We start from the raw sequence: 21,752 nt of genomic DNA, 5'->3' as shown, positions 1-21,752 counted from the left end.
CGGCCGCAGTTCCGGCGTCGCGCCCCAGAGCGACGCTCGCCCGCGCCGGAGCTGCGCCCAAGGCTCGCTGCGGGGGCCGGCGGGCGGAGGCGGCCGCGGCTCGTCCGGAAGCGCGCGGGGCCCGGCAGAGGGTCTTCGGGAGCGGCGCCTCGCGGCCTTCAAGCCCGGCGGCGCGGGAGCGAGCGAGGAGGCCCGGCCGGCGCCCCCGGGGCCCGCAGCGACCGTGCCGCGGCTGCTGCTGCTGCGGGCGGGCGGCCCGAGCCCCGCGCCCCCCAGGACCCGACAGGAGAAACGCTTTTATTTTCGGAATACTTTATTTGTACATAATTTCGTTCAGCGCGCGGCCGCCTCAGCTCAACCGACCGGGAGCGTGAGCGTCGGAAGCCCGGGACTGGGCCGCCCGCGCTCTTTGGGAAGATCGGCTCCGCCGGGGCAGGGGGGGAGGAGGGGCGGGGCGGGGGGGCCGGCTCGGCCGCAGGCCAGGGCGGGAGGAGCCGCCCCCCAATTGCGGGGGCCGCGCGGGGCCGGACGCGCCGGGCTGCTCCCCCCATTTGGCCCCATGCGGGGAGGGGCGCCAGGACGGCCTAAGGGTCTTGACGCGGAAGAGTCTGAGAGGAGTCGCTGGCTGCAGCCCCGAACCCCGCCTCCAGGGAAGATGGAAGCCATGGGGCAGGGTGGCCCCCCAAGTGGCCACGGGTGCGGGGGCCCCCAACTTCCACTCCTGGGAAGGGCAAGACCCCGACAGCCCCGGGCCCGCTGGGTTCCCTCTTCTCCAGAGGCGCGCACGGGCGCAGCCCCCCCCCAGCAGCAGCAGTTGTCGAAACTCTCTCTGGGGTCAGGCGTGGGAGAGCTGGGGGGGGCACCCGTCCCTGCAGCAGGGCTGATTGGCCGGCCTTCTGCTGCCCTCTGCTGCCAGGACTGGAGGGGGCTGCCTCGGCCCCCTTTCTGGGCAACGATAAAGTGCAGAGAAAATCAAGGGGAGGGTCCGTCTGGGGGGGAGGCAGGAGCGGCCAAGTGATTCCTACTCTGGGGGTCTCGGGCGGGGAGGGCAGGCCCCGCGGAGAACCGTAAAAGCAAGAGCAGTGGGGCGCCCGTGTGGGGCTCTCCCGCCTCGCGGTGGAAAAGGTCGGAGGCTTGTGGCAGCCTTTTTTGGAGATGCTGGGGGGCCACCCACCCTCGCACCCCCCAGGGAGCCACCCCAATGCTGCGTAGCTGCCTTTGTGGCTATTGGCACCTTCACAAACAGCTGCCAGAGCCCCCAACCCAGTGTGGGGAGGAGGCCCCACGGAGGGTCAGCCCGCCCCCAAGCGCTTAGTCCAGCAGGCTGGCTGGAAGGGACTGAGAGTGCCCCTCCCTCCAGCCTGCCCTGCCGTGGTTACTGCAGGTAGCGGTAAGCCTTGAAACAGTGGTTGCCCGAGTCGGCCACCACCACGTGCCCGTCCGAGGTGAGTGCCAGGCCCTGCGGCCCGTAGAGCGGATCTGCGGTGGTGTTGATGTAGGACAGGAAGGAGCCCGAGCTGTCAAACACCTGGAAAGAGAGGATTGGGGCCATGAGCCCTGCGGGGGACGGCGCGGCAGCCACCGTCAACCTCATGAGCCGAGAGGAAGGGGGTCTCTCAACCCAGATCAACGCCGTGGACTCCCGTGGAAGACCACATTCGCTTCTGGGTGCCACATCTCAAAAGCAGCATGGCTGGTATGGGGAGGAGGAGGAAAGGACAGCCAAAATAATTAAGGGGTGAAGCACCTCACTTCCTAGAGAGCAGTCACATTTGGGCCTTGAAAGGAGTCCTCCTCTACTCCCACCGCCCAAGAGAAACGTGCTCGGGCACACTTCGGAGAAATGGTGTATTGCTGGGCAGTGGCAGAAGGAAAGCCTGGCGCCACACACCACCCACAACTGTGGCATGAAGATCGCATGCCACATGCAATGCCAGTGGCTGAGCAACCCTCAGGAGCAAGATGCCAAGGGTTAGGTCCCTTGGAAGAGCGGGTGCCCTGCAGAGGACTGCTGCCTTCATCCCTGCTGCCCCAAATGACACTGGGGAGAGGGTGCTGCCTCAGTGGGACCCCTCTGCCCAGCAGGAGGGCCCTGAAAGGGAGACAGGCTCAGCGCCGGCCTCCATCTCTATTACCGGGCTCAGCCCTGCCTTTAGCAGCAACTCAGAGAGTTGCCAACTCCGTGCCACCAGCACGCGTCAGGGCCAGGGGGCTGAGGAGCCCCCACACTTCCACCATCAGCCTGGCAGCCGCCCAGCACAACCAGCTCCCACCCAAACACCTGGATCCGGCTGTTGCCCCAGTCGGCCACAATGATGTTCCCGTTGGAATCCACAGCCACGCCTGTCGGGGCGTTGAACTGCCCGTTCCCCTCGCCATGGGAGCCAAACTTGAAGAGAAACTCTCCGTCAGCACTGTAGACCTGAGGAAGGGGAGAGAGGCGGCTTGGCGGAGCCCTCGCAGACCCTGCACGGTGAGGAGGAGAGCCACCGCCCACCCCGGGCCCTGTCTCCAGCTGCCCGCCTGCTGGGCGGGCAGGTGGGGGGGTTCTTGCACAAGAGCCTGCCCTGGCATCCGGCACAGAGGGCTTTGTGCCTGGCCTTTGATCTGCCTGGCCTGAACCCCGGAGAGGTGCTCTCTGGCATGGGGCAGCGGGCTTCTCCCCCTCCCCAGAATCAGTGGGGCCCCAACATCCAAGACCTGCTTCAGCATTGGCATGTTTCTCCTCAAGGCAGGGTGAGTGCTCCAGGAGGCCCAGGGCCTTTATTCCGCAGGAGCAACCCCAAAAGAAAGGGGCCCCAACCAACCCCTTCTCGCAACCCCTGCAGTGGGCAAATTGTTCTCACAGACACGGCTCCCCAGCGTCAGCTGGAGCCGGCTGGTCCATCTCTCACCTTCACAGAGTGGTTGTGGAAGTCAGTCACCACGATTTCGTTCTTGTTGTTGACAGCTACGAAGTGTGGCCCTGAGCAAAGAAAAAAAGGGGAAGAAGTTAGGAAGAGCCCCACTACAAGCCTCCGCAAGGAGCAGGGAGGATGGGAAGTAATCCACGTGGAAAGGCCTGAAAATTGAGTGGGGAGACCAAACCCTATTTCCAATCCTGAAGTTAATGAACAAGAGAAAAAGCTCTGGCTTTGGGCTTTCTCAACCCCGCCCCCCAAAATCTATTAGACACAGAAAGCCCCAAAGATCTCAGGAAGCCTGTAATGAGTTCAGACTCCAGGTCAGCAACAGGAAGCTCTGGGCCAAAGTTAGCCCCAGGAGAACACAGCCAGACTCGCTGTCTAGAGCCAGAGAGATGCGGCCCCAGAATTGCCACTCCCACACAGCGCCCAGGAAGGCCCAGCAGAAATGCTTTTCGGAGTGGATCACCCACCTGTGCCCTGCTCCGGTTTGGGGAATGGGCAGCTGGAGGGGCTGGAGCTGCATCTGCCTCCCCCGCATTCCCATCGCTCCCAAAGCTGCCATTTGGCAAACAGGGAAAAGCTGGCAAGAGCGCGTCACCGCCACCCTCGCGCCCGGGCACCCTTCTTCACCGGAATCAGTAACCCAGAGGAGTTGCAGCGCCTGGAACGCCCCCTCCCCCCACGGCTGCAGTGCTAGTGGAGGAACGCTGAGTGGGTAGGGGCAGGGCAGGGCAGCCCTCTGTTCTGATGCCACGCCCCCGCAGGGCAGGGCAGGGCAGGGCAGGGCAGGGCGAGGGTGGGCCTGAAGCACGCTCCCCAACCCTTCCTAGCTGGGCCTGCAGCAAAGGAGATGAATCGTTGAGGGTACCTGCAAACTGGCGCTCCGACGTGCCACGGCTCCCAAACTTGGCTACCAGCTTTCCGTTGGATTGGAAGATGAAGACGCAGCACGCCTTATTATCCACCACAATTATGTGCCCGTTGCGGTCCACCGCCACGCCCTTGGGGCCCATCAAGCGGCCGGCTCCAATCTTGGTCTGGGGAGAAGGTGAGCTCAGGAAAGCAGATGGGCACACGCCAGCTCCACGGCACTGTCACGTGGAGGTCAGCCCCGGGAAGAGGCAGGTCTTACTGACCCCTCGGCCTGAGCTTATGGCAGCCCCTTCCCTTTAGAGGAAGAATGCGGCCTTCCCCAGTCTCAGCCGCAGCTGATCAGTGGACCGACATTCCCCAGCAGGGTTCTCTCCAGAGGGGTTGCAACACAACTCCCATCATCCACTCCCTGCCCCAAGCACGGAGAAGGGGGATCCAACCCACCAGAAGGGGGTCGGCTGAGGACTGGCCCACCACTGGGCAAAGGCAGATGGCAGGTTCCCAGGTAGGTCCTCCAGGTGAGCTATGAGCCAAGTGTGGGCTTAGACCCGCCCCTCTACAGCTCCCCCCCCTTCCCAGAAACTCACATTCTGACTTGTCTCGCCCACCCATTGTCCCCTAATGCCACCTGTATTCTGGCAACAACTCTCTTCATATCAAGAGGCAAATAAGGGCCTGGGGGCTCTCAACAGGAGAGTGCGGGGGGGGGTGGCGTGGGTCAAAGCAGTCATTCTCCCTGTTCCAGACCCAGTGGGGGCCACCTAAACCTCCGGTGACCCCGTGCGCAGCCCCCAAGCCCTGGAAGTCCCAGTCTGCCTCGGAAGACGCTTACCTTGAATTTGCCCTCAGGGGAGAAGATGCTGACCCAGCGATTGTCATAGTCCGCGATAATGATGTCACCGTTAAGGTCCACCGTGACCCCAGTAGGGCGCTGCAGCTGTCCGGGGGAGCGTCCCCGTACGCCGAAGCGCAGGCGGAACTGGCCCTCATTGGAGAAGACCTGGTGTGCGGGGTCGGGGGGAGAGAGAGCCTGTTGAAGGGGGTCCTGGGCAGCCACACTGTGGCCTGCGCAGGACATGCTCCTACCTGCACGCACTGGTTATTGCTGTCCGCCACCACGATGCGCCCGCTGCTGGAGGTGGAAATGCCCTGCAGGTTTGTGAACTCTCCCTTTTCCCGGCCCCGGCTTCCTGCCAAGAGAGGGGGCCCCTGAGTGAGAGCAGCAAGGGGCCGCAGTGCCCTCGGTTGCCCTCTGCCCCTCCCGGGCACTGACCGACACGGAAGATCAGCTCGTCCTCAATGGGGTTCTCCTTCTTCTTGCCGCTGCTGTACATGCTGGAGGGGCGGCGCACCGCCTTCTGGCGGATGTGGCCGCTGCTGGGAGACTTCACGCGGCGCTTGACGTCATCTGGGGAGGGAGGCACGTCAGAGGCCTTGACGGCCTTGACCCGGAAGGGGCTGCCACGGATGGGCTGCCCGTAGAGGCAGATGGAGAGGACGTGGTCGCCCTCCTGGCGCGGGGTGTACAGCAGTTCGTAAGTGCCGTTCTTGTTGTCCTGCACCTCGTGCTCCAGAGCGCTGCTGTCGGGCGCCAGCACCTCGGCCTGCAGGCAGGCGCTGCCATTGCGCACGAGCTCCCCATCCTTATCCTTGGTGGTGATGGTCAGCGAGGCAGCCTGGCCCACCACAGCGTGGCGGAGGCCCTCCCCCGTGGCCACCGTCTTGTGGGCGATGGCGCTGGTGGTGAGGAGCACGCCCAGATTAAGGATGGACTTGCGCACGCCCTCCGTCTCCACCACGTAGTCCACCTGGGCATTCTCGTGGGGCTGCTCCGGGAACTCTCGGTTGGCCAGCTCGCTCAGCCGCTCGCTCATTTGCTTCTTCACCAGCAGCACCTCCGTCTCTGAGCCGTGGTCCAGCGCCTGCTCGGTGAAGCTGCAGCTGCTAAGGATGTTCTCCTGGCCTTGGCGCAGGACTTCTAGCTGGGCCTGCAGCACCTGAGCGAGCGAGCGAGCAAGGAAGGAGGCTCAGCCCTGCCCAGCAGGCCCCAGGAGCAAAGGAGGGGCTGGCAAGGCCAGAGCTGGTGAGCTACGTCCCCCCCAGGCCCGCCACGGCCTGGGAGGCGTCGCCCCCGGCTGACTGGAGCAAAGGCCACACCCCCACGAGGAGGGTCTGCTGGGGGCTGAGAGGAGCCCCCCCCATTCTCTGGGTTTACCTTTTGTTTGGCCCCACAGAGGGCCTCCAGGTCTCGGACCAGCAGCCCTTTGCGCTGCCCCAGAGCTTTCTCCAGCTCAGTGAAAGTGCTCCCAATTTCAGCCACAGCATCATTCTTGCGCTCCGCCAGCTGCTGGCTGATCTCTGACACGAGTTCAACGGCTGCAGCCAGCTGTGGCAGGCTGGAAGGCAAAGGGGTCCCTCAGGAGCCTGGGCTGCGCCTGGTGTGCAGCAGAGCAGCCGCCCCCCACCTAGCTGGACCTCCAGGCTCCCCAGCTGCTGTAGCCCACCCAGCACAATACCGGCTCTTGATCGCATCCAGCTGCTGGCGCAGCGAGGCCTTGTGTTGCTCCACCACATCCCGCAAGGGCACGGTCACGTGTTCCCGGTGCTCGCCCACAGTGCACTCATGGCACATGGCGGTCTCGCAGGCCTCGCAGTAGTACTCCATGGTCTGGGGGCAGATGGGGAAGCAGTAAGCCTCGACGCACCCGCTCTGCTGGAGCAGGACCCCAAGAGACCCCGCTGCCTGCCTTGAGGAGGGCCCGGCCCCAGGGCAGACCCCGTGTCTCTGCACACAGGGAGCCCCTCTGGTTTTGAAAAGGAAAGCCAAGGCGTGGAGGGCCCCCTCCCCCCCAGAGAAGGCCTCAGGGCATGAGGGGCAAAGGGGGGGGTCACCCTCTCACCAAAGCCCGGCGACTGAGGCCTGCTGCTGCGTCCCTCCCGTTCTCCCTCCCCACAAGCGTGAGCCCCGCACGCACCTTCCCCTCATGATTGGGGCAGGAGAGCGGCTTGCCAGGCACGGCGCTGACCGAGTCCAGCATGGCAATGGCATCCTCATGGCTGGCGCTGTCGGGCTGGCGCTGGAGGACTTCCATGAGGTTGGTGATGAAGAAGTTGTTCTGGAGGGCGGCCACCCCCTTCTCAGGGAGGATGGAGGTCTGGCGGCACACGGGGCAGGAGAGGGTCAGGCTCTGGGGCGGGATGTAGTTCTGGAGGCACCTGGCCAAGGGGGCAAGAGGTGAGTCAGCTTGGGCAGCCCAGGCCCTTGGCAGAGGGCAGGCAGCCAGGCAAGCAGGCAGAGCCGGCCCTCAAAGAACAGGAGAGGGGGATGAGGGGTAGGAGTGCCCACGCTGCCGGCCTCTTCGCCATGCCCTGTCTTGCAGCCTCTGCTCTTCTGGCTGCCTCCGGCCCTGACCAGCTGTGGGAGCCCGAGGCTTCCGATGAGCCATCCCAGTTTGCCTAACGCCAGCCACGCATTCAGCCCCCACCTCTGGCATGGGTTCCTCACTCTCAAGGCAGCCGCCTCCAGCAAGGCTCTGCTTTGGGCGCAGAGAAGGGTGCCTGTCTGCAAGGTCACTCCGCAGCCGGCGGAGGATCGGAGCACAGCTCTTTGGCCAGCCTGAAGCCAGCTCTTCATGCAGCACTGGCAGAGGGCCAGCCCAGTTGCTCTAGGTCTCCTCTCCCCACTTGAAAAAGCCAAAGGCCTTGGGGGAAGCAGGAGAGCCGGGCTCCCTCTCAGCAGACCAGAACCAGCGTCTCTCTCATGGGCAGGGCAGAGCAGGGCAGGGCAGGGCAGGATGGAAAGGGGGGCATGAGACCCCACAGGCAGGGGACGGGCACGCTGTGGCTGTGAACTGCAGGCAAGGAGGGAGCTGTTACTGCTGGGTTAGTGCATCTGAAGTGCTCAGCCAGAGCCAAGGACAGTTTATTCCTTCCTCCGCGGGGAGCGCAGCCAAGGTCCATTGGCTCCCCAGGGGTTGTAGGGCCCAGCTGGTGCCTCTGGACTGAGCTGCAAGCCCACCTTTGCCTCTGCACTTCCCCCTCCTGCACCAAGCGGGGCCTTCTAGATGGCCTCGAGTCCCTGCCAACTCTCTTGCTCTATTATTCTGCTCGGGAGATGCAGCCAACCATTCGCTATTTATTTGTACCCAGACAATCCACCGGACTAGCGGGGGTTCACAACGAGCGTATATAAAAGTCCCACACAAAAGCCCCCATAGCGCAGAGGCCGAGAGCATCTCCACAATGCAACCGAAACCGTTTGGCCTTTATCAACCTTCCGAAGCCAAGGCCATGGGCCAGTCACACGTCAGCCGGGTGACCCTTCGCATGGTAAGGAGATCCCCCTAGCCCTGATGGCCAAGGGCAGGCACCAGAGCCAAGGAGCAACCCCAAAGCCCCTGCCCCCAGACCGAGCAGGCACAGGCTGAGCAAGGCCCGAGTACCAACTGGAGGTTTCTAAGCAGCTGCCTGGGCCCAGCCTCTTAGCGGAGGGCTGTGCTGTGGGAAGGGCTCCTAGACGGCCCACCCTCGGAACCCGTTTGGAAAGAATTCAGTGGGCAGCAAATCTGATGCAGAAGCAAATGGGACCAGCAAGGCTTAGGTGAATTTCAGGGACCAGAGTCTGCCCCAGGGAAATCCAGAAGGGGTGTTTGGGGGGGCGGGAGAAACAAGATCACCAGCACAGTCAAAAGCATGGGAGAATGGAGACATCCCCCTTCAAAGGCTGGTATCTCTGAACCCTTAGGAGAAGACCTCTTAACTATCAGAAGACTGGCATGGGGGGGGGGGCAGGGGGAATCATGTGACACGCAGCTTTTTAAAAAAGCCCAGATCCACCAAGCCAAGAGAGAACAATTGCCCAACGCAGTTCTGCAATGGGCAGGAAGGCACTCTCGACTCTTCCCTCCCCACTGGTGGGATGGGGAGGCCATTCTGGAAAACCTGGTTTGGGGGGGTTCCTAGCAAGGTCCTTCTCTGGGGAAGAATGAGAGGGATGCAGTGGGAGCACCAGGGGACGGCCTCTCCTCTGAAAGGCCCAGGGTTCACCCCTGGGGGGTGGGGGCAGGTACAAAATTGGAGCCCCCTTTCCCTGCACAGGCTGCTAGTCCTGACAGAGGGCTTGGCCCAGGTTATGCTAAAATACTCCCGAAATACGCAGCCGAGAGCTTCTCCAACCAAAGGGCTGGTCGCCTGCTCGCTTCTGAGCAAAGCTTAAACCCTTTGTGGTTTTGCCCATTGGCAGCCGGAGACCAGGCTGCCCAAAGACCAGTTGTAGCCAAAGGGCCCTGCCGGGACATGGAACAGGCATCGCTCCAGCCCAGGGGCAGGATCTGCTGGATCAGCAGGTCGCAAGAGACACTTCCTCGGTTTTCTGTGAGCCTCACTGTGCACGTGAGCCTGTCTGTCTGGGCCACGGACTGTGGAACGGCCTCGGGAGACAGGAGGGAGCGCCCCAGACAGGGCAACCAGCGTTTAAAGGTATCTCGGCCCACAGACGCGGGGAGGGTGTGGGAAGCATCTCAGAAGGGACCCTCCCCAGTTTCCCAGGGAGTAAAAGGAGAGGAGGGGAGGAATACTTTCCGTCTTGCAAGATTCTGTTAATGTCACCTTACAATAAAGATGGAGCTAGTGCTCCTGGCCACGCTTCTGGTCCGGACTACCTTGCAGGGTTAACAGACTGCCCTTAAACACGTGTTTTAACCAGGCCTTAAGTTCCTTATTTCACTAAAAGAAAAAAGGCTGGATTTAAACCAATTTGCTCTGGTTAAAACAGTTTTAGATGTACAGGGAGTCCCCAGTTTAAGAACGAGTTCCACTCCCAAGGTCTGCCCTTAAGTTGAATTTGTACGTAAGCCGGAACAGTTTTATTGTATAATACCATATAAATAGTATTGTGTAGTGAACTCGAACCATTGTGTACTTCACTTGAATTTTGCTACAGCAGACTCCGTTCTTAACTAGGGGTCATCTGCAACCCAGGCGTTCTTAACCCAGGGACTCGCTGTACGTCGCTGGGATCACTGGCATGGAGAACTTTCTGCTTTCTCGCTTCTCCTATTGTGGACACTGTTTTCACAGACGTTTATAACGACTGCGTCCATCACTAGGCAGCTTACGGTCGGCCAAGATCAATGGTTCAGGAAATCGTATCCAGATACATTCTACTCACACGCCCAACCGTTGGGCTTGCACAGTTCGTAGATTATCACCCATTATCAAAACCTCGAAGCGAGCCACGCAGAGTGCAGCGCCACCAAAGTCCAGCTATTTCTACAAACCGCTAAGTCCCTGACAGACCGCATCAACTCCATCGCAACTGCCGGCCACTGGGGCTCCTGCAGGTCTGGGGGGGGCAGTGAGGGGGAGAAGGGCCATTCCCCCTCCCCCTCCTCCCTCGCCAGTTCCTGATCCGCCCAGCGAGCCAGCTGACAGGGCCCCAACAGGGCAGGCGGGCAGGCCATGACGCCCCCAGGCCGCAGGCAGACGGGGCGGGGGCGGGGCTCTCACCTCTCACAGAAGGTGTGAAGACACGGCAACACCTTGGGGTTGTGATAGCGGTCCAGACAGATGCTGCAGACTAGGAACTGCTTGTCGATCTGCCGCACCACCGGGCTGGAGCTGGACTCCCGCTTCGCCATGGCGAGGGCTGGCTGGCTGGCAGCTGCCGGGGCGCCCTCCGCTGCTCGTCTACCCGGGAGAGACACAAGGCGGCCCTCTGGCCCTCAGCCCGCCGGAGGGGGAGGAGGGTCCGCCGCGCGGCTTCTTCGCGGAAGCAGCGGCCGAGCGCGGCGCCGGAGCCGGAGCCGCAGCCCCCCCAACGAGCATGCGCCGCGCCGCGCCGCTCTGCCCCGTGCCAGCTGGCGCCCCGCGCGCTCGCCCCGAGCCCTGCGGCGCCGGGCCCGCATCCCGGCCGGGGAAACGCCGAGCCGAGCGGAGCCGAGCCGAGCGCGGCCGTGGCCGCGGGCCCGGCCCGCGGGCAACAGGAGGGCCCGCGCGCGGAGCGCCCCGGACGCCGCTTCAGCGGGCGCGCTCGCCGCCCCCTCCGCGGAGAAGGGAAAAGGGCAGGGCCGCCGCTCACCGGCCGGCTCTCCGGAGCCTGCGCCGCAACTCGCGGTCTTCCGGTCTTTCCGGGCGGCCGCGGGCTGGAGGCGGCTCCTCCCCTTCCCTGGAGGGAAAGGAAGGGCAGCGCCGGCGGCCGGGCGGGGGGCGCACCGCGGGCGCTCCCCCGAGGCAGGGGCGGCCCCTTCTGCAGCGGCGGTGGAGGCGGCCGGCCGGCAGGCCCGCCCGCCTCGCTCGGCTGGGCGGGGACGGTGCCCGGCGCTCCCGCCCTCCAGCCCCGGGAAGCGGCCGGACCTGCGCGCGGCCCCGGCTCCCGCTTACCGCAAGGGCTGCCTGGCGAGGCGGCGTCAGCGAGGGCGGCGGGCGGCGGCGGCCCGAGCCCGCATCTCCCTCTGCGGCCGCGATGCCGCTCCCGGTGGCGGCGCGGCTGGGCTGGGCTGGGCTGGGCTGGGCTGGGCTGGGCTGGGCGGGCGGGCGGGCGGACTCACCGCATCCCCTCTGCTGATGGGGCCGGAGCGTACCACTGCTGGCGCGGCGGGGGGCAAGCCGGAATTCCGCGCGCCGCCCTCCGCAGCGAGCGGGCGCTCGGCTCCTGCCGCTCGCCTGCCCCTCTCGCGAAGCCCGACGCTCCCCGGCCGCCGAGGGGGCGGGACGGCCGCCCCGCCCCGCCCCGCTCGCGCCCCCGCCGCCGCCGCGGAATGGTCGCGCCCGCCGAGCCCGCCTCGGAGCTGCAGCAGCTGCGGCTTCTCCGCAGTGCCGGGCGGGCGGGCGGGGCGGGCCTCTCCCGCCGCGGGGGCGGCCCGACGAGAGCGGCGGAAGGGCCCCGCGCCGCCCGCCGGGCTGAGGAGAGCGAGGGATGGTGGTTGCCATGGGAACTGCATCTGGGCAGAGGGTACCACGGCGCGTGCAGGGGCGTGGCCGGAGCCGGAGCTTCTCCGCCGGCCTCCTGTGCGAGGCGGAGGGGCTCCATGGAGGCCCCGTCCTCCCGCCCTTGTCAGACCCACCGAGCAGGCCCGCGAGGCCTGGCCCCCGCTGGCGGCCGACTTGGGGCCGTCCACTCGGGGCAGGCTGAGTGGGACGGGACGACCCCTGCCGCACACCCCGCGCACGCCCCCGAGCACCAAGGTGCCCTTGCTCTTGCGGCGCCCTCCTTGAAATGCACCCAGGGGCCGCTGGCACCCTTTAGCGGCTGACAAGGCCTTCTGTAGCCCGGCGCCCGGGCAGGCGCGCATCGCTCTGAGCAGGCGACCCAGAGCTCCTTGCTCGCAAAATGTCCCAAGCCCACCCGTAGGCTCTGAGCCCGGGGCGCCCTGCTCCAGTCCCGAGCAAATGGGGGCTGGAGACGATGGGTCTCCTGACCCCCAGCCACTGGCAGCCAGCCTGAAGCTGCTTTTGGCCAGAGTGGCGGAAGCCGAGGCTCTTTGGCCCTGCTCCTGGCCTGGGCGGTTTCGCCAGGTGGATCCCAGCTTGAGGGACGCCGCTCGCTCGTCCTCCTGCCTGCTGCAAGCCAGGTCCGGGGGGGGGGGTGGCGGTGCGGTGGCAAGCCTGCTTCTCTTGCTCCAACCCGCTCTCTTTCCCCTTCCGTGCAGACCTCCCGGTGCCCCATCCTGCCAGGGACAGTACTTCCAACTTACCATGCAATATTAAGATTGCATCCTCCTCAGTGGGTCGAGTGCTCTTGCTTCCCCCACATCCATGGGGACGGATACCTGAAAGGCAGCAAGACGCGTCACCCAGTGATTCCAGCGAGCCTCGCCAGTCTGTCCCCACCACTCAGCCAACAGCAGGCCCGCTCGGGGATGCTCCAGCCTGAAATAGTCACTGCAGAGTCCTCTTTCCTGCAACGTTCACAGGGCAGTGAGTTGCCCCGCTCCCCATCTGCCAAAGATGATGGGCTCTGTCCTGATTTCCATGCCCCCCCATTCCCCATCAGCCCTGCATTTACCCCAGAAGCCCCCAGTAAGCATGAGAGGAGATGCTACCCAGAGGCGCCACAGCCGGCCGTTGACCCAGGAGGCGGCCCGTCCACAGGTTCTCCTGCAGCACCCAGCCCCGTTTCCACTGGTCGATCAAGGGTGCCAGCGCTCTTCCTGCTGGAGCACTACTGGGGGGAGGGTCCAGGCTGCCCGACTTGCTCCACTTCTGCAGGGACACTGAAGTGACGAAATCAGAATTTCAGTCTCTGTCTGGGTCTAAGGATGTAAGTGCATTCTTTGCAGGTGTTTCAAGGAGCATCTGAGGCCCTTGGGATATCTGCTTTAGGGGCAGGCAGGTGAGTTTGCAGCACTCGGCACTCGGAAATGTTGCATGCAGGCATGGACCGTGAGCTCCCGTCTAGGACGGATAGAGGCTTCCCCCCTCCCGCCCACCTTCATTTTTTTCTGAGAGCTCAGGCAGTCAGAAGGAACGGCCTCTCTGCTTTTGAAGGAGTAGGCCACTGCCAGACGCGAGCGGGAGGGCACGTCGGGCGCTCTGCGGGTCAGCACCGGGCTCTGCCGTTCTCCCTCCCCACCTCGCACTTCCCAAGCGGCTGAGGCATGGCGCAGGAGCGGCTGCCGGGGCTGGCGCTTCCAGAGGATCTGGGCCGCCCTTCACCCAGCACCAGAGCAGCAGCTTCCCCTGTCCCGAGCACCAGGCCTCGGTGCAACGCCCCTTCCAGAGCCCCCAGCTTCCCGGCCGGGAGCTCTGGCTAACGCAAAGGCCTTCTGGGGAGGATGCAGGCTCCCCTCGCAGCCCTTGCCCCGAGGAACAGCGGCTGTTCTCTGAGCCAGGACTCAGAGCAAGCTCCTGCAGTCTTGAAGCCTTGGGGTGCCCAATGCCCCAGGGAGGCACCCAGCTCAGACTGGGCCAGAACGCAGCCTTGGCCCTACCGTATTTCAAGTCTTCCTGTGACCGCGAGGAGCCCCCATCTCCCAAAGAACCTTACTTATTCCTTACCTAGCGGATGCACCTCCCATTTTCCACTGAAGGGCAGGGTGCAACCGAGTACAGGCAGAGCTATAAAGATTGTACTGATCAAGACAGACCCTTCTGAAGCACGACCCACGAGTGAGTCAAGCACCTGATCAGGCTGCTCCCCAAAGGGGTGTTCCCGCACCCCTCTGGGTCTCAAACCATTTGGAGCTTGAAAACTTTGTACGTGAAGGAGAAAATATGGCATCACGTTGGGCAAGCAGAAGGCCCCCCTCCCCAAATACACTTTCCAAGGAAGATAAACGGCCAGTTCCGCCCTGAAGTACTCAGAGGCGAAGGCACGATGGGTCAGTGCAGGCGTGGGGGGCACCTACGAAAAGCGCCATCTTAATGAGGACATTCCTGGACCCTTCGTCCAACCCAAAAAGCCATGGCGTTCATCCTTACTCCCCCACCACTCTGGCCTCGTGAGCACCCACGCACCATGACCCAGTCCAGCATTGGCTACCCTTGTGAAATGCACAATGTAAGTCTTTATAGTGGGGTTGCATTCCCACTCGTTTCAGGCTTGTCTGTCGCCTTCGATACTGAAATAAGCCAGTTTGTGCCTCACTGGAATTGTGTCCTGCTCTCTGGCCCGAAACAAATGCCTGGAAATTCTTCTACAGATTTATGAGAAGTGGGATGCCTGGGGACACAGGTGATTTAACCTCTGCGGCACGCACTGACTACTATCAGTTGAGGTATGGATGGGTAAGACGACGTTCCCCATTCCCTCGGGTCTTGTTGGGGCAATAGGAAGGGATGCCGTAAGTGTGGGTCACCGCGAGTCATGCCTCATATGCTCCAGCCTGGGTGGGACAAGCTAATGCCTTCAGAGGCCAATCACAGCTAGTGATGCCCTGCACATCACTAGCTGTGCTCCTTGTGGTGTAAGTCTGTGTAAAAGTCTTGCCCGTGGGAAATATGCGAGTTAGGTGTGCAAAGGGGGACCCTCGAGTGCAAGCGTTGGGAGAGGGGGCCGCCCCAGGCGCAGGGTTGATGTTTCATCGGAGCTCACGTGGAGTGCTTATGGCTCCTAGGCTCACGAATATTTGCACGAATGGCATGCCTACACCAGGACCCACAAGGAGACCCCATTTCCACTAGATGGAACTTTTGTCCTTAAAGTTTTGCAACATCTACATTTTTGTTTGGAAGACGCATATCCAAAGCAACTCAGAGGCCTGAATCTTTGGGGTGGCAGGGGAAGTGGATGCGGGGAAAGTGGCATTCTGGGGTTCTGCATCCGCCCCTCCACAGCAGCACAGCCTCCGCTCCGAAAGGGCCTCGTGTGTCCCAGCCGGCAGTGATCCAAGTATCATGCGAAGTGCCTCAGCTAAGCTGCCAGATGAATTGGTGCCCAGAGAGCCCTTGCCTGGAATTCCCGGTATCGGCTGTGGGCCCAGCGACGGCTGCCCACCTTGTGCTCCACCGAACCTGGTGAGTGAGGTGACTCCCACAACCTCAGCCTTCACACCAACGCCCTCACTGCAGACGGCTCCGAAGAAGACGTACGAAAACCAAGCCCTGCCCGATATGCCCACCAGCCCCCAGGGACGCTCTCCATCCCCTTGCCTGTTTCTGATTTGCAAGTGGATCTTCGCCAGATCTAATGATAAATCGGTAAGTGGTGGAGCATAACCTTCCTGGCAGGATCATCTGTAGGCACCTATGAACTTTATGATCTGGATCTACTTTGCCTCAGTTTGCCCTAATGCTCCTAAATTTCCCTGGGTTCTCCCCTCACACCTGCCCTGAGACTCCCTCTTCCATTCCCCCATTGAGAGCCTATCCAGGCTCTGCAGGAGGACTGCCCAGAGTGGTTTAGTACCCTGGACCCCTTGGAGTTTAGCCTTTTGAAAATTGAGAGACAGTCCAGGGTGGTTTAATAAAAAAACATTAGCCCTAAGCTTGCTGTATAGTATAGCCCCACTTGGGAAAATGCAGAAGCGCTCCATTTAGGTCTACTCGCACCAGAGCAGAACTCGGCTCCCCTCACAAAATGCCAGGCTGAGAATTACCAGGCGCTTGGCTCAGATGCAACACCCCTGTCCGCCAAGGCCGTCTTCAGGAGGACCATCTTTCAGAGTTTCTTGCTCCAGCTCCGCATTAGTCAAGGGTCGGGGAAGTCGTTCAGGGTCCGAGGAACACCCAGGGGATAACCGGGCTCGGCTCCGCACAGCCCTTCACCGCTCTTCTGGAGTCAACCCCATCACCGCCCCTGCCATTCCTTGGTGGGGAGAACCTTCGCTGGGGGGCTGCTGCCTGACACCCACGTCAGACTGATGGAGGCAGCTCTACGCTGAGGCACCTTAACAGAAATGGGCGTTCGAATCTCGGAGCATCTGCAGTCCGAAAAGGAGACCCCAACCCAAAAGCCCACTCAGGCCGTAGCCACCTGCGGGCTCAACAGATCGAAGAGCTTCAAGCCAAGCCTCACCCGTGTTTTCGGAGAGAAGATGGAAGGCCAGGCTGGGCCCTGCTGGAGTTCCTGTTCCTTTCCCTGCCTCAGGGACAGACAACGGAGAGCGAGCGGCCCTCAATCCAAGCACCCTATTCGTGCCCATGCAGACACATGGTCAGCAACAGTCTCCGGGGTCTCCACTTGAGGAATTGATCCACTTGAGGAAAACCTCAACCCGCCCTTTCCTGTTAGGACAGCTGGGATCACAGTTCTGCCAGCAAAGAGTGTGATTTCTTCCCGTGGACCGGCCTGGTCCTCCTGCTTGTGCCAAGATGGTTCACTGGGGATGGATACTGGTGCAGCTTAGCCACATCTTGCCAACCTCTTATTTCCCTGATCTCCCTACTTCCGGGAAATTTCTCCATGCCGTTAGCGTGGGGGAAATCTAGCTTCTTACCGTCTTATGGAACCTGTCCGAATACAACTTGCTGCTAAATATGCCTTTCTGCTCAGCGACCACACACCTGTGAATCGGTAGGCATGGGAGCTCTTATGCAAAAGTAACCCCACAATTTATTGCACTCCCGATAAGGGTTTATTTGAATTTAGTTGAAAGATCTCCAGGGGAAATGTTGTTAGCCCTGGCTGGGAAGACCTTGCCCGTTTACTGTCTCTTTGTGGGTCACAGCTTCTTATGGTGGAGGCTGCTTGCGAGGGGCAGCAGCAGCGACATTCGGGTCCTCCCACCCGTCCCTCTCTCCGTACCCCATTTCTCAGGAAGCGGAGGACAGGCCTTTACCGGACTCAAGGGATCTTGCTGCTTGTCCTCCCACCCGCTAATGCTTCCACTTTGCCGGCCCCAATGCCCCGAAGGGTGGACGAACAGGAAAACCCTTCTTCCATGTGGCTCGCGATCTAAGGGCTGGGAAGCAGATCGCAACTCCAGCTCATCCTATTCTTCCCAATCCTAATGTAGTTCTTGCCTCAGTCCCTGCCAATGCAACTAATTTCTCTGTTGCAAACCCTCGTTCTGCTTTTTTTCGTGTGCCTCATTCACAGGATCTGTTTGCCTTCCATTATCGGGGTGGCCAGTATACCTGGACTCGCTTGCCCCAGAGACCCCGGGACCCCTGACACTGTCCAAGCTGGCCCTTCGTGAGACCCCGGGCAGAGCGGATTCTCCCAGGAGCAGCTATGTCGCCAGAGGCTCTTTTGGCTTCCTGACATCTCAGCTACGCCTGGCATCTCAGGGCTCCACGGTACCCAAAGAAAACGCCAATGCTGCCTTCCTGAGGTTTTTACTGGGGGTGCCTCATTTATACTCCTCAGGTACAGTACATTAAATCCCACCGACATTTCTGCTGTTCTTTCTACCCTCTCTCAGTCACTCGGTTTTTTTTCTGGGGACTGCTAATGATCGTCCCCAGTGGATGTCTGAATACTCTGCTTTGACTAAACCAGTCTACTCTCTCACCATTGTCTCTGCTCCTGACTGTCCTGTGATCCACCTGCCTTTTTCAATTAGACCCTGGAAAAGAGGCTGCTGGGACAAGCCAGCTCGTCCTATTTACTCTTGCAAGTTGTGGGATAACAAACTTTCTGCTCGAACCCCAGTTTAATAATTATGTCTCTCTTTTGCTGTAGCAGGTGCCCGCCAGATGCTTAATCCTCATTAATATGTCACCTTCCCTCCTAACTAAGTATCATGCCGGGGGCAGAGGGGGAAAGAGAGGCCGAAAGCAACCCACCAGTGAGCCGATTCCCCAGAATTCCCTCCCTCCTGCTTTGGCTCACTGGGGAGTCGCGGGAGGAATCTCTCTGATGCTGCAAGTGGTGGATTTTCATTAATAGACTCCTGTTATTAACCATAATTATCCTGGCGTCTTTTCACATGTACACCCTCCTTGATACCTGACCTGCAAATTCTAAATTAGCCAGCAACCCTGACCCTTTTCCCCTGGGGTGAAAGGCGGAACTTGCCTCCAAGCCTCCTGAGCAGACTCTCGCTGTTACCCAGCCTTGGGCTGACCTGATTTCAGAAAGTCACAAGCCACTTGTTGGGACGGGTGGCTATAGAAACCAAATTAAATCTGTCAAAGAATAAATAGTATTTCACTCTGTATTGCCATGAAAAGGGCGGGGGGGTTGCAAACAGGGCAATGCCTCCATCGGCTGGATCCCCCCCCAAGCCAGGAGCGGATCTCTTGGATGGAGCTTGATCCACTTGCCAAGGACATCCGCCCTGGTTGCACATGTAGCTGTAGCTGATGAGTCTGGATGCAAGTCACCCCTGACCAGTTCACGCAAAACACACGCACCCGATTCTTCCCTCCTGAGAGGGTCACTCACTGCAAACAAGTTATCCCAGCTGCTAAACCCAGTTTCTCTCTGGCGGACCCCTCAGGAACTGCGTATCGCTAAGTTCTGAGCTCTTAATTCCTCAGCCTGATCTTACCAAAAGAAACCCCTCCGTAACTCTGATGTAATTCTTTTCTCTGGGCGGGAAATTATGTGCTGGATATTCAGTGTGTTTTCAACATGTTGCATGGGGATTTTTTTTTCTGCCTGAAAGATGCTCTGTTCAAGCTGCTGAACCTGTTGCCCTTGCTCGCAGTGGCGAGTTGGCAGCAGGAGAACCCGCAACTATTTACACAGACTCTCCATAGGCTTATGGGGTGGGTCATTCTTCTGGTATTCTTTGGAATCTCTGTGGGAATTTCCCTCTCCCACACTCCTCTTGTTTACGCTTTGCTTCAAGCTCCTTTGTTGCTCTCTGAAGTAGCTATCATTCACGTCAAGCATACAGCCTGGACGATTCCAAAATTACTAGTGGAAACTGGCATGCTGACCGGTAGGTGCTGAGAACCCTGCTAGCTGAAGTATCCTGGCCGGCTGACCTGAAGCCTTCTCCTCTCTGGAAGATCTCTCCAAGAAGGAGCCCGTCTACGCGAGCACTGCCTTTGGAGGCAGGCAGGGCGTGTGGCTGTGAGAGCTGGACCATAAAGAAGGCGGAGCGCCAAAGAATTGATGCCTCTGAACTGTGGTGCTGGAGAAGACTCTTAAGAGTCCCCTGGACTGCTAGGAGGTCAAACCAGTCAGTCTTAAAGGAAATCAACCCTGACTGCTCATTGGAAGGATGGATAATGAAGCTCAAGCTCAGATACTTTGGCCACCTAATGCAAAGAGAGGACTCTTTGGAAAAGACCCTGATGCTGGGAAAGATGGAAGGCAAAAGGAGAAGAGGACGGCAGAGGATGAGATGGTTAGATGGCATCACTGAAGCAATGAGCATGAAACTGAGCCAACTCAGGGAGGCAGTGAAGGACAGGAAGGCCTGGCGCGATGTGGTTCATGGGGTCACAAAGAGTCGGACATGACTTAACGACTGAACAACAACAACAAGGGCGTGTGCCAGGCTTGAAGGAGATCTGGCAACACCCAACAGACACCTGGCACCCCTTGACAATTAATAAAACATTTGGTTCACTTAACATATAGAGGAACACCCAGAAACCAAAGGGCAGTGGCAGTCTCTTTGTCCGTCAGGGTGCTCCTTCATTTACCATGAAGTGCAGGGCCTGTGCTGCCCTTTACACCATCTGGCCCTGGGGACCCTCTCTTCCCGCAGCCAGGCTGTGCACATGGTCTTTTAAAGTCTTAAATTGCTTGGTTATTTGTTGGTTGTGGCTTGTATTTTTTCAGGGTGGACAGAAGCTGCTATGGTACCCCAAAGGTTGTTATTCCTAGGTGGGGCACATCTCTCTCAGTGGACTGTGACATGGGTACTCATCTCACTAGCCCGGTCCCCTGGACCATTTGCAAGGCCCTGGGCATCACGTCACAATTTCACATCCCTTGCTGCCCCCAGAGTTCCACCTACGTGGAACGGCCAAGCTGGGACATCAAACTCAGTGGGCTGAGATCGCCACAGATACGGGGCCTAAGAAAGGGCCTCCCGCATTTTCTCATGGGAACCAGAACAATCCCCAACTGGAAGTAGGTCTCTCCCTCTCTGGAATTGTGTCCAGTTGGCCAATACCAGGACCCGCTGGCCCCGACTGGCTACCACCGTGGGGAGCGTAGCCACCCAGGATGAGGGGTCTGTACCATCTCCTGCTCCCAAAGCAGGAGCCGCATTCCAATCATCCCAAACAGCAGCATGCCATTCTTTAAAGGTGGCAGACTATGTCCTGATCCAAGAATACCGAAGGAAGGGCTGCCGGCACCATAACAGCCCAGACCCCGTCAAGTGCTGCTGATAACACACACCCCAGTGAGCGCAAGGCTGAACTGCCTGGATGCACGCACTTTCTTCCCTGCCAAGAAAGTTACCCTCCAGAGGAACCAGCCTCTAGCCCCGTTTGACTTATGTGGCTGACCAACACTTTTCCAACCCTGGAGCAAGCAAGGAATTGATCCGATTTCATAGAATCCTAGGGCTGGAAGGAGCCTTCCAACCCCTTGCCTCAGACCGTCCCAGACAAATGGCTGTCCCACCTTTGACTGAAAGCCTCCCGCGATGGAGCCCCCATGACCTGAGGAGGCAGGCCGTCCCACGCCTTTGTAGCTCTCACAGTCAGGAAATTTCTCCTTATTTCGAGTTTGGATCTCCCTCTGTAAAGCTTCCACCCACCATTGATTCTTGTCCTACCCTCAGGTACTACAGATGAGAAATCTGAACCCCGTGACAGACTCTCAAGGACTGGAAGACTACTATCATGTCCCCCCTTAGCCTTCTCTTCTTTAGGCTAAACGTAGCCAGTTCTTTCAACTGCTTCTCATAAGATGGAGCCTCCAAGCCCTCCCCGGGGCTGCTCTCCTCTGCACTCCTTCCAGCCCCTCAGTATCCTTCTTGGATCGTGGTGACCAAAACCAGATGCAATATTCCAGGAGTGGTCTAATCAGCGCCCCGCAGAGCAGAGCTCTCACATCCCAGGACCCCAATATGGGTCAGCCATCCTTCGCTTCAGTAAACTGGCTGGACGGATTGTAGAGCCGTGGAAGCCCCTGATTCAGCGTGATGCCATCCCTGCTCTTCAGAGTGTTTCTGACTCGCTAGTATTAAACGATGGGTGGCTTTTACCTCTTCTGACCATTGCAAGATGACGGATCCGTTGCCTGTCACTGTTGTGTTTGAAAGCCACTGGCGATCCAATCCTTCCAGGGTAGGAGTACCAGATGCAAACCTACATTCCCTGTCCCCGTTTCCTGCCTGGGTTCATTCTCCCAGTGGGACAAAGCTGGTGGGTGAAACAATGGAGGGCGAGTGCACCTTAAAACCTGGCTACTCAAAATATGTGTGGAAAGGCAATGGGCCATGGAAGTCAGGGACTCCCAAAGATCGGGCATCGAGCCCATCCTGGGGCTCCACCCAACTAAATACACACTCTGCACAGATCCACAGGCCCTCCCGCCCCTCGAAGGCCAGCCGCTATTGCCCTAAGCTGCCCTCGTGAGACCCAGCTCAACGGGCAGCCTGGCAGAAACGCTGATCAGATGACAGGCAGTGGTCAGTCAACACACCCTAATGCTTAAGTTGCTCAACTCCTGGAGAT

The 21,752-nt window shown here is 60.2% G+C and overlaps 1 protein-coding gene across 7 annotated transcripts in view; it reads right to left on the bottom strand.

The window, feature by feature from the left end:
• Positions 1–233: 233 nt before the first annotated feature.
• Positions 234–21,752, bottom strand: part of TRIM3 (tripartite motif containing 3) — a 29,339-nt gene continuing 7,820 nt past the window's right edge. The window contains exons 2-14 of one of the 7 annotated variants that reach the window (XM_025176106.2): positions 12,784–12,991; positions 12,473–12,547; positions 10,287–10,466; positions 6,755–6,995; positions 6,296–6,447; positions 5,995–6,175; positions 5,053–5,776; positions 4,866–4,969; positions 4,612–4,779; positions 3,775–3,943; positions 2,895–2,965; positions 2,282–2,422; positions 235–1,528 (exon numbers count right to left, since the gene is read on the bottom strand). In XM_025176106.2, the coding sequence (XP_025031874.1) occupies positions 1,376–1,528; positions 2,282–2,422; positions 2,895–2,965; positions 3,775–3,943; positions 4,612–4,779; positions 4,866–4,969; positions 5,053–5,776; positions 5,995–6,175; positions 6,296–6,447; positions 6,755–6,995; positions 10,287–10,417 (2,235 nt within the window). In that variant the 5' untranslated portion in view covers positions 10,418–10,466; positions 12,473–12,547; positions 12,784–12,991 and the 3' untranslated portion in view covers positions 235–1,375. The other 6 variants (XM_007442945.4, XM_025176108.2, XM_025176107.2 and 3 more) reach the window with 6 other exon arrangements.

This window comes from Python bivittatus, unplaced genomic scaffold, assembly GCF_059951505.1.
Source record: "Python bivittatus isolate LINGU-HERP-01145 unplaced genomic scaffold, Pbiv_v1 ctg000340_np1212, whole genome shotgun sequence".
In the NCBI taxonomy this organism is placed as follows: domain Eukaryota; kingdom Metazoa; phylum Chordata; class Lepidosauria; order Squamata; family Pythonidae; genus Python; species Python bivittatus.
This window is presented reverse-complemented; position numbering and strand designations above follow the sequence as displayed.